The sequence below is a fragment of the Saccopteryx bilineata genome, chromosome 4 (assembly GCF_036850765.1).
Source record: "Saccopteryx bilineata isolate mSacBil1 chromosome 4, mSacBil1_pri_phased_curated, whole genome shotgun sequence".
Classification (NCBI taxonomy): Eukaryota; Metazoa; Chordata; class Mammalia; order Chiroptera; family Emballonuridae; genus Saccopteryx; species Saccopteryx bilineata.
In genome coordinates this window covers 21,307,535-21,324,489 of record NC_089493.1, presented here as the reverse complement: position 1 = coordinate 21,324,489, position 16,955 = coordinate 21,307,535, and the positions used below count along the sequence as shown (strand labels likewise).

General features: G+C 38.3%; 1 protein-coding gene across 5 annotated transcripts in view; it reads right to left on the bottom strand.

Moving 5' to 3' along the window:
• The window catches only part of CEP128 (centrosomal protein 128), a 447,508-nt gene that overhangs the window by 315,105 nt on the left and 115,448 nt on the right, over positions 1-16,955 (bottom strand). For all 5 annotated transcript variants that reach the window (XM_066276450.1, XM_066276451.1, XM_066276454.1 and 2 more), the window contains 2 exons: positions 15,797-15,883; positions 322-396 (listed from right to left, as the gene is read on the bottom strand). In XM_066276450.1, the coding sequence (XP_066132547.1) occupies positions 322-396; positions 15,797-15,883 (162 nt within the window). The remainder of the gene's footprint in view (positions 1-321; positions 397-15,796; positions 15,884-16,955) is intronic.

The following is a 16,955-nucleotide window of genomic DNA, read 5'->3' as shown; positions in this document are numbered from 1 at the left end:
AATTAAGCCCCTGGGAAAATTTTATCTTACACACTGAGTCGCACTTTTACACTGCCTATGCTAAGAGAGATAAGTCCTGAATTGGAGCAGCCATCCAGCAAGATACATGGTCACAGTGGAAACTTGGGCTGGCGTTTCTACTAGCTTTCCCTGAATTTTTCTGAAAGGATTTCCTCTCTTATTTATTTATGCTGATATACATTCCTTAGGAAAATTTTTTTCTAGACCTACGCTTTTCCTTTCACAGAGACATTTAATAGAGAAACAGACTCAATCCTGATTGAATATAAAAGCAGATTATCATAGCTTGCATAGGCTTACCTGATGCAAAAGTGTTTCTCTGCTGCCTTCTGACTGGTTCAACAACCTTCGGGACAGCTCCAGTTCCTGTTCAAGCTTCAAAGGCAACAACGCACAAAGAAAAATGTCCAATTAGACACAAGTTAGGTAAATTATAAGAGTGCAGTTTACATGGACAGAAGTGGAAAAGCTTTCAGAAAATAATATGAAAGGACAAATATTTTGCTATAATATTTTCTATTAGAATAATGTTAACTATAAGCCAGAAAGGAGGTAGACAAGGAGGGGAGTGCCCTGCAGGGACGTGTCAAGGAAGGAGGTGTGCTTGGACCCCAGTGCGGCTGTCTCGTGACTCAATCAAGAAAGGATGATGGGGGGGTGGCAAGATGGCGATGGAGTAGGCAGACATACCAACTTCCACCTCCCAGAACGAAAGTGGGTTATAACTTAATTTTAAGAACCATCATCTGGAAAAACCAACTTTGGACTAAACTAAGAGGACTCTTTAACCAAGGAACACTGAAGAAGCCATACAGAGACTGGTAGGAAAAGCAGAAACAGAGAGGGTTGCCCAGCTCCTGGGAGCAAACAGCAGCCAGGAGGGACTTGCGTTGCGGGAAGCAAGTTAGAGGAGAGGGGAGGGTCCTGGGCCCCAGGAACAAAGCCCCGGCCTTCAGCCCCAGAGCCTAGAAGAAGCGTATGGACAGTGTTTAGCTGCAAAACAAGACACGATACTGTTGGTGAAAAAGAGTCAGATTTCTCAGACCCAGGATTCTTCTTGAAGGGACTGTGTAGAAAACCTCTTTGACAACCACTAACCCAGGACTCTGGGAGACTGGGAGAGTTGAGAGGACCAGATTAACAGGAAGAGAATGTAATCTAGGAGGCACAGGGAAAAACCCTTTGAGGAACAGCCACCCTAACCCCTGGGCTGAGTCACTCCCCAAATCTAAAGTAAATATTTCCCCTGGAACCAGCAATACCAGCAAAGGGAAGCAGGACACCAGCCAACCAAGCTCTCCTGCAGCACTCAGAGCAGAGTCGCTTAGAAAGAGAGAGCCTTCAGGAATACAGTATTGAGTGCTGAGGTCTAAGCAGCAACACACCCATCCACACTACTGAGGGCTCCCTAGTGGGCAGGCAGAATTGGGACGCAGAAACGTGGTACCATCAGTGGGGGCGGAAGCCAGGCCTGCCACGACTGAGGCCTGGTGTGAGTTTAGTCTCATCCGGCAAGAGAGGACAGGGTGCACAAAAGCAGTCTAACCCAGCTGTGGACCGGGTGAGCAAGAGTGGTCCCGCCTGCAATCCTGCCCAAAACTGCAGAGACCCCTGGCTGAGCACGGAGGTGCAGCCCTGCATGGCCAGTGGGGCCAGGGCTTGTAATCGGGGCATGAGTGCGGCTCCACCCACGAGGGTGGGGCAAAAACTGAGGCCAGAAGCCAAGGCTTATAGACCGAGCACATGAACACAGACCATCCTGGGAAGGAGAGGTGGAAACCACAGGGACTACTACAGCAGGCCGGCACCGGCAATGCCTATACCTGAACACCCAAGGCAGTGGCAGAGGGGGTGGCAGGCCTGCAGACAGACCACATCTAGGGAACATAGAGGCCACACCCATTGGACTCCAGTGGCCACACACTTCTTATACACAGACAGAATGGGAAGGCAGAAAAATGAAACCCAAATGAATCAAGAGAAATCCCAAAAAAAGTACTTGAACGAGTCAGATATAACCAAATTACTGGATGCAGATTTAAAATAATAATTATTAGGATGCTCAAAGATCTTAGAACAACAATAGATGGACATAATAAATACCTAAATAAAGAGATAGCACGTATAAAAAAACATTGAAATAATAAAAAAGAATCAGTCAGAAATGACAAATACAATATCAAAAATGAAGACCAAAATGGAAGGAATTAAAAGCAGGATGGATGAAGCTGAGAACTGAATCAGCAAGTTAGAAGACAAGATAAATGAAGGCACAAAAGCAGAGCAGAAAAAAGAAAAGAGATTCAAAAAGTCTGAGGAAACTCTAAGAGAGCTCTGTGACAACATGAAGAGAAATAACATCCGCATCATAGGGGTTCCTGAAGACGAAGGGAAAAAGCAAGGGATAGAGACTTTGTTCAAACATATCATAGCTGTAAATTTGCCTAAATTAAGGCAGGAAAACATCTCACAAGTTCAAGAAGCACAGGGAACTCCATTAAAGAGAAACCCAAAGAAATCAATACCAAGACACATCATAATTAAAATACCAAAACTTAGTGATAAAGAGAAAATATTAAAAGCTGCTAGAGAAAAAAAGGCTATTACCTACAAAGCAGCCCCCATAAGGATGACTTCCGACTTTTCAACAGAAACACTTGAGGCCAGAAGGGAATGACAAGAAATATTCAAAGTAATGCAGAAAAAGAGCCTACAACCAAGACTACTTTATCCAGCAAGGCTATCATTTAAAATGGAAGGAGAAATAAAAAGCTTTACAGACCAAAAAAAACTCAAGGAATTCACTGCAACCAAACCAAGGCTGCAAGAAATGCTAAGGGACCTGTTGTAAACAGATCAAAGGAAAAAAAGAATATAGCAAAAGAGAAACAGTTTTAAAGAAAAAAAATGGAAATAAACAATTATATATATCAGTAATAACCTTAAATGTTAATGGTTAATGGATTAAATGATCCGATCAAGAGACATAGGGTAGCTGTGTGGATAAGAAAATAGGACCCATACATATGCTGTCTACAAGAGACACACCTTAAATCAAAAGATGCACACAGACTGAAGATAAAAGGATGGAAAAAAATATTTCATGCAAATGGAAATGAAAAAAAAGCTGGGGTAGCAATACTTATATCAGACAAAATGGACTTTAAAACAAAAACCAGTTAGAGATAAAGAAGGTCACTACATAATGATAAAAGGAGCAATCCAAAAGGAAGATATAACCATTATAAATATCTATACACCTAATATAGGAGCACCTAAATATATAAAGCAGACTTTGATAGACTTAAAGGGCGAGATCAACAGCAATACTATAATAGTAGGGGATTTCAATACCCCATTAACATCATTAGATAGATCCTCAAGAAAGAAAATTAACAAAGAAACAGCAGACTTAAAGGACATATTAGATCAACTCGATTTAATAGATATCTTCAGAATCTTTCACCCTAAAACAGCAGAATATACATTCTTTTCAAGCGCTCATGGTACATTCTCTAGAATAGACCACATGTTAGGGCACAAAAGCGGGCTCAACAAATTTAAGAAGACTGAAATCATATCGAGCACTTTCTCTGATCACAATGGCATTAAACTAGAAATCAACCACAATAGAAAAATTGAAAAACATTCAAACACTTGGAAACTAAATAGCATGTTATTAAACAATGAATGGGTTAACATTGAGATCAAAGAAGAAATTTAAAAATTCCTAGAAACAAACGATGATGAGCATACATCAACTCAAAATTTATGGGACACAGCAAAAGCAGTCCTGAGAGGGAAGTTTATAGCATTACAGGCATACCTCAAGAAGCTAGAAAAAGCTCAAATAAACAACTTAACCCTGCATCTAAAAGAACTAGAAAAAGAACAGCAAGTAAAGCCCAGAGCTAGTAGAAGGAAGGAAATAATAAAGATCAGAGCGGAAATAAATGACATAGAGGCTAAAGAAACAATACAGAGGATCAATGAAACCAGGAGCTGGTTCTTTGAAAAGGGAAACAAGATCGATGATCCTTTAACAAGACTCACCAAGAAATAAAGAGAGAGGACTCAAATAAATAAAATTAGAAACGAGAGTGGAGAAATAACTACTGACACAACAGAAATACAAAATATTGTAAGAAAATACTATGAAGAACTGTACGCCAAAAAACTAGACAACCTAGATGAAATGGACAAATTCCTTGAATCATATAATCTTCCAAAAATCAATCTGGAAGAATCAGAAAACCTAAACAGACCAATTACAACAAATGAGATTGAAACAGCTATCAAAAAACTCCCAAAAAAGAAAAGTCCTGGGCCTGATGGCTTCACAAGTGAATTCTACCAAATATTCAAAGAAGAACTAACTCCTATCCTTCTCAAGCTATTTCAAAAAATTCAAGAGGAAGGAAGACTTCCAAACTCCTTTTATGAGGCAAGCATAATTCTGATTCCAAAACCAGGCAAAGACAACACAAAGAAAGAAAATTATAGGCCAATATCCCTGATGAATTTAGATGCAAAAATCCTCAACAAAACATTAGCAAACCGGATCCAGCAATATATGGAAAAAATCATACACCATGATCAAGTGGGATTTATTCTTGGGAGGCAAGGCTGGTACAATATTTGCAAATCAATCAATATGATTCATCACATAAACAAAAGAAAGGAGAAAAACCACATGATAATTTCAATAGATGCAGAAAAAGATTTGATAAAGTCCAGCACCCATTCATGATCAAAACTCTCAGCAAAGTGGGAATACAGGGAACATACCTCAACATGATAAAGGCCATCTATGACAAACCCACAGCCAACATCATACTCAATGGGCAAAAATTAAAAGCAATCCCCTTAAGATCAGGAACAAGGCAGGGGTGCCCCTTTCACCACTCTTATTCAACATAGTTCTGGACATCCTAGCCACAGCAACCAGACAAGAAAAAGAAATAAAAGGCATCCAAATTGGAAAAGAAGAAGTAAAACTATCATTATTTGCAGATGACATAATATTGTATATAGAAAACCCTAAAGTCTCAGTCAAAAAACTACTAGACCTGATAAATGAATTTGGCAAGGTGGCAGGATATAAATTCAATACTCAGAAATCAGAGGCATTTTTATACACTAATAATAAACTGTCAGAAAGATAAATCAGGGAATCAATCCCCTTTACCATTGCAACCAAAAAACTAAAGTACCTAGGAATAAATCTAACCAAGGAGATAAAAGACTTATACTCAGAAAATTATAAAACATTGATAAAAGAAATCAGGGAAGAAACGAATAAGTGGAGGCATATACCATGCTCATGGTTAGGAAGAATAAACATCATTAGAACATCTATATTACCCAAAGCAATTTATAAATTCAATGCAATACCGATTAAAATACCAATGACTTACTTCAAAGACATAGAACACATATTCCAAAAATTTATATGGAACCAAAAAAGAACACGAATAGCCTCAGCAATCCTGAAAAGGAAGAAAAAAGCGGGAAATATCACACTTCCAGATATCAAGTTATATTATAAGGCCATTGTACTCAAAACAGCATGGTACTGGCATAAGAACAGGCACATAGATCAATGGAACAGAACAGAGAACTCAGAAATAAACCCACAGCTCTATGGACAACTGATATTTGACAAAGGAGGTAAGACAATACAATGGAGTAAAGACAGCCTCTTCAACAAATGGTGTTGGGAAAACTGGACAGCTACCTGCAAAAAAATGAAACTAGACCACCAACTTACACCACTCACAAAAATAAACTCAAAATGGATAAAAGACTTGAATGTAAGCCGTGAAACCATAAGCATCTTAGAAGAAAACATAGGCAGTAAGCTCTCTGACATCTCTCGCAGCAATATATTTGCTGATTTGTTTCCACAGGCAAGTGAAATAAAAGACAGGATCAACAAATGGGACTTTATCAAACTAAAAAGCTTCTGCACAGCTAAAGACAATAAGAATAGAATAAAAAGACAAACTACACAATGGGAGAATATATTTGACATAGCGTCTGATAAGGGGTTAATAACCAAAATTTATAAAGAACTTGTAAAACTTAATACCAGGAAGACAAACAATCCAATCCAAAAATGGGCAAAAGAAATGAATAGACACTTCTCCAAAGAGGACACACAGATGGCCAACAGGCATATGAAAAAATGTTCAACATCACTAATGATTAGAGAAATGCAAATTAAAACCACAATGAGATATCACCTCACACCAGTCAGAATGGCGCTCATCAATAAAACAACACAGAATAAGTGCTGGCGAGGATGTGGAGAAAAGGGAACCCTCCTGCACTGCTGGTGGGAATGCAGACTGGTGCAGCCACTGTGGAAAACAGTATGGAGATTCCTCAAGAAATTAAAAATCGAACTGCCTTTTGACCCAGCTATACCACTCTTAGGAATATACCCCAAGAACACCATAGCACTGTTTGAAAAGAAGAAATGCACCCCCATGTTTATGGCAGCATTGTTCACAATAGCAAAGATTTGGAAACAGCCCAAGTGTCCATCAGAGGACGAGTGGATTAAAAAGCTTTGGTATATATATACTATGGAATACTACTCAGCCATAAGAAATGATGACATAGGATCTTTTACAACAACATGGATGGGCCTTGATAACATTATACTGAGTGAAAGAAGTAAATCAGAAAAAACTAAGAACTATATGTTTCCATACATAGGTGGGACATAAAGATGAGCCTCAGAGACATAAACAACAGTGTTGGGGTTACAGGGTGGGGGGAGGAGAGGGAGGGGGTTGGGGGAGGGGAGGGGCACAAAGATCATGGCTTTTCAGCATTTGCCATATTCCCCCCTTAATCTATAGACAGACAGCAAATATTTATGTATGGTGTTCCCACTATAAAGACTGCTGTCTTAGGGACAAATGCTGATAAACTATTTCAGCAGGTCCTCCTTCTTCAAAGACTTATATGTCAACATAGAGCTCCATGATTCATAGGACATACTCAAGCTCACTCCATGCTCCCTGGAGCTTTAGCACAAGGGAATGCCTCCCTCCCTTTATTTTTTTTTTTTTAGTATTTTTTCTTTTATTTATTTATTTTTTTTATTTTTCTGAGGATGGGGATGGGGAGGCAATCAGACAGACTCCTGCATGTGCCTGACTGGGATCCACCTGGCATGCCTACCAGGGGGGAATGCTCTGCCCATCTGGGGTGTTGCTCTGTTACAACTGGAGCCATTCTGGTGACTGGGGCAGAGGCCATGGGGCCAATCTTAGTGCCCAGGGTGGCTTTGCTCAGGTGGAGCCTTGGCTGCAGGCGGGAGGAGAGAGATGAAGAGGAAGGAGAGGGGGAGGGGTGGAGAGGTAGACGGGCGCTTCTCCTGTGTGCTCTGGCCAGGAATCGAACCCGGGAATCCTGCACACCAGGCCAATGACTCCGACGGGTCTACCATATCATGCTTTTTACTTTAAAAAAAAAATTTACATTTCTTTTGAATGCTGATGAACAGGAGACACCAAATCTTTTTCGCCTGCAAACTACTACCTTCTTTATTAGATCTAGTTAATAACACTGTTCTTTTTTCCAAATAGCTCCAGATATATGGAAAAGATTTATATAGGCGGATGGGGATCCTCAAACTCCTCAGCGAGATCTTCTGAGAATGGCTTTTAAGATACCTAGAGGCAGAAAAAGCCCAATAGCGATCAGGGGAACTACCAGCTTTTAGGATACACCCTTAAAGGCTCCAACGCCCCAAAGGGGTCTCATAGGATGCCATCTGGGTCCTGCTTCAATAGTGGAAAGGAAGGTCATTGAGCTAAAGCCTGCCAGGCTTACACGCCTCTGCTGGGAGGAAACAGGGACACTGGAAGGTGGGCTTCCCCCTCACTCCTCTAAGGGAGGATTCAGTCTCTTCCAGCCCTGCTCCAGCCACCTATGACCTAACCTTGTCCAGAAAGCTGGGGTTTGCCACTGAAGGCTGAAGGTGCCCAGGGCCGTTGGCCCCATCTACAACACTGTGGACGAGCCTAGGGTATTTCTTCCAAGAAGCAGATAAACTGATCTCATTCGCACAAGGGCCACTTAACTATGTTTTGCCTGAATAGTCAGGTTTTTTATTCTTCCCTCAAAGATCTCTGTTGTGGGTGTTGATAGTCCTATTTTCTGGTGCTTTGCTTAATATATAGTGTTTCCTTTATCCCTCCTACCTCAATGCCCCACTCATATTTCAGGCTGGGACCTACTCCTAATTTAGAGCTCTCTTTCCTTTTGCCAACTTGTATTATGAATTTACCTTTGCCACCCAGCTTAGTGTATCCCAAGGTTCTCTTTACCAGGCCACAGTCACAGAGCTCCAGGGAAAAGCAACCTGGTCTCAACTCTCCAGGCAGAGGAGAACAGAAGCTCCATATCCACGCAAGCTGCAAATGGCTCTTTCCAGTCTACCTGAATCATTACCAGCTAGAAGCAGCGGTCATTGGGACTTGGACATGAGCTGCAAAGTATAGAATGGTGACAATTCCAGTGCCATGCGGACTTTTCCTGTGGGGAACTTTCCTGGACTCCTGCTCCCTGTGACAGCTCCTAACAGTCTGAACTGTGGTTGGGTTGCATTTTTCAGGGATTTGGCATGGTGATGGGGCCAACTTGGACTTGGTGAACATGTTAAGGACACTACTCTTTTAGGGATTCTTGCTGTATTGGCCAAGAGTTTGCTTAAAGGTTTTTAATCACTGTAAAAAAAAATAGAGGACTAGATGAAGAAGATGGGGCACATATACACCATGGTATACTATTCAGCTAGGAGAAATGATGACATCAGATCACTTGCAGCGGAATGGTGGAGTCTTGGTAGCATTGTGTGGGGTGAAATGGGCGAATCAGAAAAAAACAGAAACTGCAGGATTCCATACATTGGTGGGACATAGAAGCAAGACTAAGAGGCATGGACAGAAGTGTGGTGGTTATGGGGGGTGGGGGGAGGGAAGGAGGGAGGGGGAATGGGGAGGGGTACAGAGAGAACTGGATGGAGGGTGGCGGAGGATGATCTCTCTTCAGGTGATGGGTATGCAACAGAACTAAATGACAAGATAACCTGGAAATGTTTCCTTTGAATGTATGTACCCTGATTTATTGATGTCACCCCATTAAAATAAAAATGTATTAAAAAAAAAAGTTGCTAGAGAAAAAAAGGCTATTACCTACAAAGCAGCCCCCATAAGGATGACTTCCGACTTTTCAACAGAAACACTTGAGGCCAGAAGGGAATGACAAGAAATATTCAAAGTAATGTAGAAAAAGAGCCTACAACCAAGGCTACTTTATCCAGCAAGGCTATCATTTAAAATTGAAGGAGAAATAAAAAACTTTCCAGACCAAAAAAAACTCAAGGAATTCACTACAACCAAACCAATGTTGCAAGAAATGCTAAGGGGCCTGTTGTAAACAGATCAAAGGTGAAAAAGAATATAGAAAAAGAGGAATGCAGTTTTAAAGAATAAAATGGCAATAAACAACCACATATCAATAATAACCTTAAATGTAAATGGATTAAATGATCTGATCAAAAGACACAGGGTAGCTGCGAGGATAAGAAAACAGGACCCATACATATGCTGTCTACAAGAGACACACCTTAAAACAAAAGATGCACATAGACTGAAGATAAAAGGATGGAAAAAAATATTTCACGCTAATGGAAATGAAAAAAAAGCTGGGGTAGCAATACTTATATCAGACAAAATGGACTTTAAAACAAAGGCTATAGTAAGAGATAAAGAAGGTCACTACATAATGATAAAGGGAGCAATCCAACAGGAAGATATAACTGTTATAAATATCTATGCACCTAATATAGAAGCACCTAAATATATTATATAAAGCAGACTTTGATGGATATAAAGTGCGAGATCAACAGCGATATTATAATAGTAGGGAATTTCGATATCCCACTAACATCACTAGATAGATTCTCAAGAAAGAAAATTAACAAAGAAACAGCAGACTTAAAGGACACACTAGATCAACTAGATTTAATAGATGTCTTTAGAACCTTTCACCCTATAGCAGCAGAATATACATTCTTTTCAAGTGGTCATGGTACATTCTCTAGGATAGACCACCTGTTAGGGCACAAAAGCAATCTCAATAAATGTAAAAAGACTGAAATCATATCAAGCATTTTCTCTGATCACAATGGCATGAAACTAGAAACCAACCACAATAGAAAAACTGAAAAATATTCAAACACTTGGAAACTAAATAGCATGTTATTAAATAACGAATGGCTTAAACAATGAGATCAAAGAAGAAATTTTAAAATTCCTAGAAACAAATGATAATGAACATACAACAACTCAAAATTTATGGGACACAGCAAAAGCAGTACTGAGAGGGAAGTTCATAGCATTACAAGTATACATTAAGAAGCTAGAAGAAGCTCAAATAAACAACCCTGCATCTAAAAGAACTAGAAGAAGAACAGCAATTAAAGCCCAGAGGAAGTAGAAGAAAGAAAATAATAAAGACCAGAGCAAAAAAAAATGACATAGAAGCTAAGAAAATAATACAGAGGATCAATGAAACCAGGAGCTTCATTGGTTCTTTGAAAAAGTAAACAAGATCGATGAACCTTTAAATAGATTCAGCAAGAAAAAAAGAGAAAGGACTCAAATAAATAAAATTAGAAATAAGAATGGAGAAATAACAACCAACACAGCAGAAATACAAAGGATTGTAAGAAAATACTATAAAGAACTGTATGCCAAAAAACTAGACAACTTAGATGATGTGGACAAATTACTTGAAACATGTAATTTTTTAAAAATCAATCTGGAAGAATCAGAAAACCTAAACAGACCGATTTGAACAAATGAGATCGAAACAGTTATCAAAAAACTCCTAACAAACAAAAGCCTGGGCCAGATGGCTTCACAAGTGAATTCTACCAAATATTCAAAGAAGAACTAACTCTTATCCTCCAGCTATTTCAAAAAATACAAGAGGAAGGAAGACTTCCAAGCTTCTTTCATAAGATGAAATTATTCTGATTCCAAAACCAGGCAAAGACAACACGAAGAAAGAAAATTATAGACTAATATACCTGATGAATTTAGATGCTAAAATCCTCAATAAAATATTAGCAAACCGGATCCAGGAATATATGAAAAAAATCATACACCATGATCAAATGAGATTTATTCTGAGGAGGCTAGGCTGGTACAATATTCACAAATCAATCAATGTGATTCATCACATAAACAAAAGAGAGGAGAAAAACCACATGATAATTTCAATAGATGCAGAAAAAGCATTTAATAAAATCCAGCACCCATTCATGATCAAAACTCTCAGTAAAGTGGGAATACAGAAAACATACCTTAACATGATAAAGGTCATTTATGACAAACCCACAGCCAACATCATACTCAATGGGCAAAAATTAAAAGCAATCCTCTTAAGATCAGGAACAAGGCAGGGGTATCCCCTTTCACCACTCTTATTCAACATAGTTTGGAAGTCCTAGCCACAGCAATCAGACAAGAAGAAGAAATAAAAGGCATCCAAATTGGAAAGGAAGATGTAAAACTATCATTATTTGCAGATGATATGATATTGTATATAGAAAACCCTAAAGTCTCAGTCAAAATACTGGACGTGATAAATGAATTCAGCAAAGTGGCAAGATATAAAATTAATACTCAGAAATCAGAGGCATTTTTATACACCAACAATGAACTGTCAGAGAAATTAAGGAAACAATCCCTTTCACTATTACAACCAAAAAAATAAAGTACCTAGGAGTAAATTTAACCAAGGAGATTAAAGACTAATACTCAGAAAATTATAAAACATTGAGAAAAGAAATCAAGGAAGATACAAACAAGTGGAAACATATACCATGCTCATGGTTAGGAAGAATAAACATCATTAGAACATCTATATTACCCAAAGCAATTTATAAATTCAACGCAGTACCAATTAAAATACCCATGACATACTTCAAAGATATAGAACACATATTCCAAAAATTTATATGGAACCAAAAGAGAACACAAATAGCCTCAGCAATCTTGAAAAAAAAGAATAAACTGGGAGGCATCACACTTCCTGATATCAAATTATACTACAAGACCATTGTATTCAAAACAGCCTGGTACTGGCATAAGAACAGGCATATAGATCAATGGAATAGAACAGAGAACCCAGAAATAAACCCACACCTTTATGGACAACTGATATTTGACAAAGGAGGTAAGAGTATACAATGAAGTAAAGACAGCCTCTTCAATAAATGTTGTTGGGAAAATAGGACAGCTACCTGCAAAAAAAATGAAACTAGACCACCAACTTACACCATTCACAAAAATAAACTCAAAATGGATAAAAGACTAAAATGAAAGCCATGAAACCATAAGCATCTTAGAAGAAAACATAGGCAGTAAGCTCTCTGACATCTCTCGCAGCAATGTATTTATATTTGCCGATTTATCTCCACGAGCAAGTGAAGTAAAAGATAGGATAAACAAATGGGACTATATCAAACTAAAAAGCTTTTGCACAGCTAAAGACAATAAGAACAGAATAAAAAGACACACTATACAATGAGAGAACATATTTGACAATATGTCTGATAAGGGGTTAATAACCAAAATTTATAAAGAACTTGTAAAATTCAACACCAAGAAGATAAACAATCTAATCAAAAAATGGGCGAAAGAAATGAGTAGTCACTTCTCCAAAGAGGACATACAGATGGCCAATAAGCATATGAAAAAATGCTCAACATCACTAATCATTAGAGAAATGTAAATTAAAACCACAATGAGATATCATCTCACACTAGTCAGAATGGAGCTCATCAACAAAACAACACAGAATAAGTACTGGCAAGGATGTGTAGAAAAGGGAACCTTCCTGCACTGCTGGTGGGAATGCAGACTGGTGCAGCCACTGTGGAAAACAGTATGGAGATTCCTCAAAAAATTAAAAATCGTACTGCCTTTCAACCCAGCTATCCCACTTTTAGGAATATACCCCAAGAACACCATAGCACTGTTTTAAAAGGAGAAATGCACCCCCATGTTTATGGCAGCATTGTTCACAATAGCAAAGATCTGGAAACAGCCCAAGTGTCCGTCTGTGGATGAGTGGATTAAAAAGCAGTGGTACATATATACAATGGTATACTATGGGGCCATGAAAAAGAAAGAAATCCTACCTTTTGCGACAACATGGATAGACCTGGAAACTATTATGTTAAGTAAATAAGCCAGGCAAAAAAAGAAAAATATCATATGACCTCACTCATTTGAGGAATCCAATGAACTATGTGAACTGAGGAACAGAACTGAGACAGAGGAAAGATCATGGGACCAGAGGAAAAGAGGACAGAGGGAAAGGGGATGATAGGATGGGATAAACCTGAAGGGAAGGGGCGAGGGCGCTATGGGGAGGGGGCAAATGAAATGTTGAGGGGAATGTGGGGGAGGGGGGATGCATTCAGGGCAACAGTAGAGTCTATGTAAACACAATAAATTAAAATCAATAAAAAATAAAAATAAATGTTAACTGTATAACAAAAAGTGAACCAGACCAGACTTCAAGAGGACTGGACTCTATTCAGTTCCATCTCAGTTACGACCTTGCTTAAATCTCTTCTCCTTAGGCCTCCTTTCTGTTACCTCCAAAATAAGAATTTTTATATCAAACAACCTCTGAGAGTCATTTTAATCTAAATTCTAAAGCAATTTTTCCTCTCCATTAGTACATTTATCATATGAACTGAATTAGAATAAAAACTCCAGAGACCTAATGACTCAAAGTATATTTCATCCAACCAATGATTTTACATATTCTTAAACTCCTAACATTTCCAATATACAAAACATTCTTAAAATTTTAAAACGTCTAAGTTCAGAATAAAACATTTAAAATTTCCTGAATAATACTACTTCTTAGATAAATAGCCTTTAAAAATGTACCAGTTAGGTGACTAAATACCCTACAAAGACTGAAATCGCTTAGTTTACTTCAAGTTGAAAAATATAACAGGATGTGAAGGGCAACAGAATATGCCACCACAAAATATGCCTTTTTGGCATAAGGATTATTTTGAGCTAACAGCAATCATGACACAGCAGACTCTGGAAATTTCTACTTTCCCCTTACCTGCGTGAAAGAACTTAGAAAGGGAGTCTGTAACAGAAAGAGAGCTATTTATTACCTGAGATAACTTTCTGTATCTGAAAGACTTACCTGCTTAATGGGGCAAACATTTCTTTATCAAACATTTGTTCTTCTCATCTTCCTACTATGTACACGTTAGTCCTTTAAAAATTGTACATGTGGTAGGTATTGCTACCAAGGAGTACTACGAGGGAGCACTGTGCTGATGGAACAGCCCTGCATCCTGACCACGGGCCAGGAACACGAATCTACACGAGGTAAAACTGCACAGAATGACACACACACTCTCAACACACCAATGGTGCACATAAAGCTGCATAAGCTCTGTGGATTGTACTACTGTTGATTTCCTGACTTTGATATTGAATGACAATTGTGCAAAATGTTACCATCGAGGGAAACTGAGTGAAAGGCACAATTGACCTAACTGTAGATTTTGTTTTGCAACACCCTATGAATCTATTTTTAAATAATTTTAATCCAGTCATGTAAGTTTTTGGTTAACTATATATGTGGCTCAGAAAATACATGTCATATTTTTTAAAAAGTAAACTATATGTAGCCTTGGGTAGCTCAGTTGCTTAGAGCATGACATCATCCCAAGCAGCCGAGGTTGTGGGTTTGACTCCTTGTCAGGGCACATATAAGAGCCAACCAATGAATACCTAAGAAGTAGAACAACAAATCAATGTTCCTCTCCCCCCCCCTCTCTTTCACTCTCTTTTCCTCTTTCTCTAAAAGCAATCAATCAATAAAATCTTTTTAATTATATGATGTGAAATAACAAAATCAACACAAAATATTTCTGACCTATTCTCTTGTTTCTAGGAAGAAACAGTTTCAAAATCTAGAAAGGCCCATTTCTGTCATGATCCTGGGTCAGCTGTCCTGATTCCCAAAGGGCAGACCTGACACTCTGAAAATACCTTGTTTACAGTAAAGGAAGCATGGACACAACATTTAACTTGAAATTGCGAACCAAATAAAGAAAGAAAGTAATTTTAAATATAAAAAGCAATAATAAAGTAAAGAACATCAAGGGCGAATTTTCACTTTATCATTCATTATTACCTTGTGCTCATCCTTAAATCTACTCCTTTGCAAACTAAGAAGAGTTTGTGGCCTCTGAATTTCTTTCTAATTCTAACATGCTAAGTTCCATAGGGTCACAGACATAAATATATGTCAAAAGTCTTTAGTATTTAACGAGAACAGAGGATTGTTCCTCTAGGACTGTCTTCTGTAATGAAAATGAGTATGTCCAAAATGCCCAGCCTTTAAACAACAGGCTGCCCTAACCCAGCAGCAAGGGCAAGGTTGTTTAGTGTTTTCCAGTAAAGAACAGCAAAGTTTCACTCACCTCTAGAAAAGAGAGTGGCCAGATGATCAGGTTGCAAATGACCTGTACGTGTTTCTAAGAGCAAGTAGCAAAGTGGCAGAGCCTTCAAACCAAGCGATTCCACATAAATGCATAAAGGCTTCACCGCATCCAGCAAATGATTACAAGGCATTCAACAAACACCAGTAGCCCCAAAGAGCATTACGTTTTTTTGAAAGTTAACTTTCAGAATCTTACTTGAGTCTTCTCCGTTTCCGTTTGTCTTAGCTTATTTTTCATTACTCCCTCATCTTCATCTGCTTTAGCTTCTTGTTTCTTCAACGCCTAGAATGAATGAGATGGGGAAATATATAGTAGACCAAAATACATATAAAACTAAAAGACTCTACTAGGACTTATTAAGAAAAGGCTGAGAAAGACGAATATGAGTTGCATGAATTACAACCTGCTCATTCACTGAAGTCCTAAGAACATTTCAGTTGACACCAAATATAAGCAACTTCCAGTCCGTAATCAGTTTCCACACCTAGTTTCACACTTCTCCCATCTTTCGGTATTTGGTTACACAATTAGAAAGTGCAGGCAGCTAACAGTTTCTTGTTTCCAAGAAAACTGTTTGGGTTTGTTTCTATGTTAAAATTAAACTTAAAAATAAATTTACACCTGGGAAAATTTTCATGACATCTAAAAGGCATCCCATTTGTTCAGAAAATTTTTTGACAGTTTCAGCATTTAGACTTAGAAGGTGAATGTGCAGAAGCCATCCAGACTGAGAAAGTCAAACTGCCAGGAGTCTTTTCCAACAGGATTTTTGGTGCTCAATAGAAAAGTGATTTTTAGGGAAACTGCAGAATATATTAAAAACTCTTTTGATGTAAGTATAATCAATTATATTCAATTTCATGAATTTACATATCCAACAGATAACTTCTATGTGTGTTTATAACATGCCAGCACTGTGCTATAGACGAGTAACATACATGCATGAAAAACCACCACCGCTCCCTGTCCATGAGATGACAATTCCCTCTGCCATGACAACTCCTACTCCCACTAATTATAAGCAATTGAGGAAAGAAACATCATCAGAATGAAAAATAATTTTGGTTTGAGTATAGCAATATAATAACACTTTACAGTGTTTACCATATCCGGGCATTCTTCTTTTTCTTACATATATTAAAGAAATACATTACATATGTTGAATATAACATTTAATCTTTAAATTTTGATGTGTTATTACTAAGCCCATTTTATTAAGGGGGAAACTGGGCTGCAAGTAGCTGAATAACTTGCCCACCCAAGCTAGGGCATTCACCCCGTCAGTGACAGAGACAGGACGGAGACTCAGGCCGTTCGCCTCTCCATGTGGAAATAATATCAACCTTACAAGGTG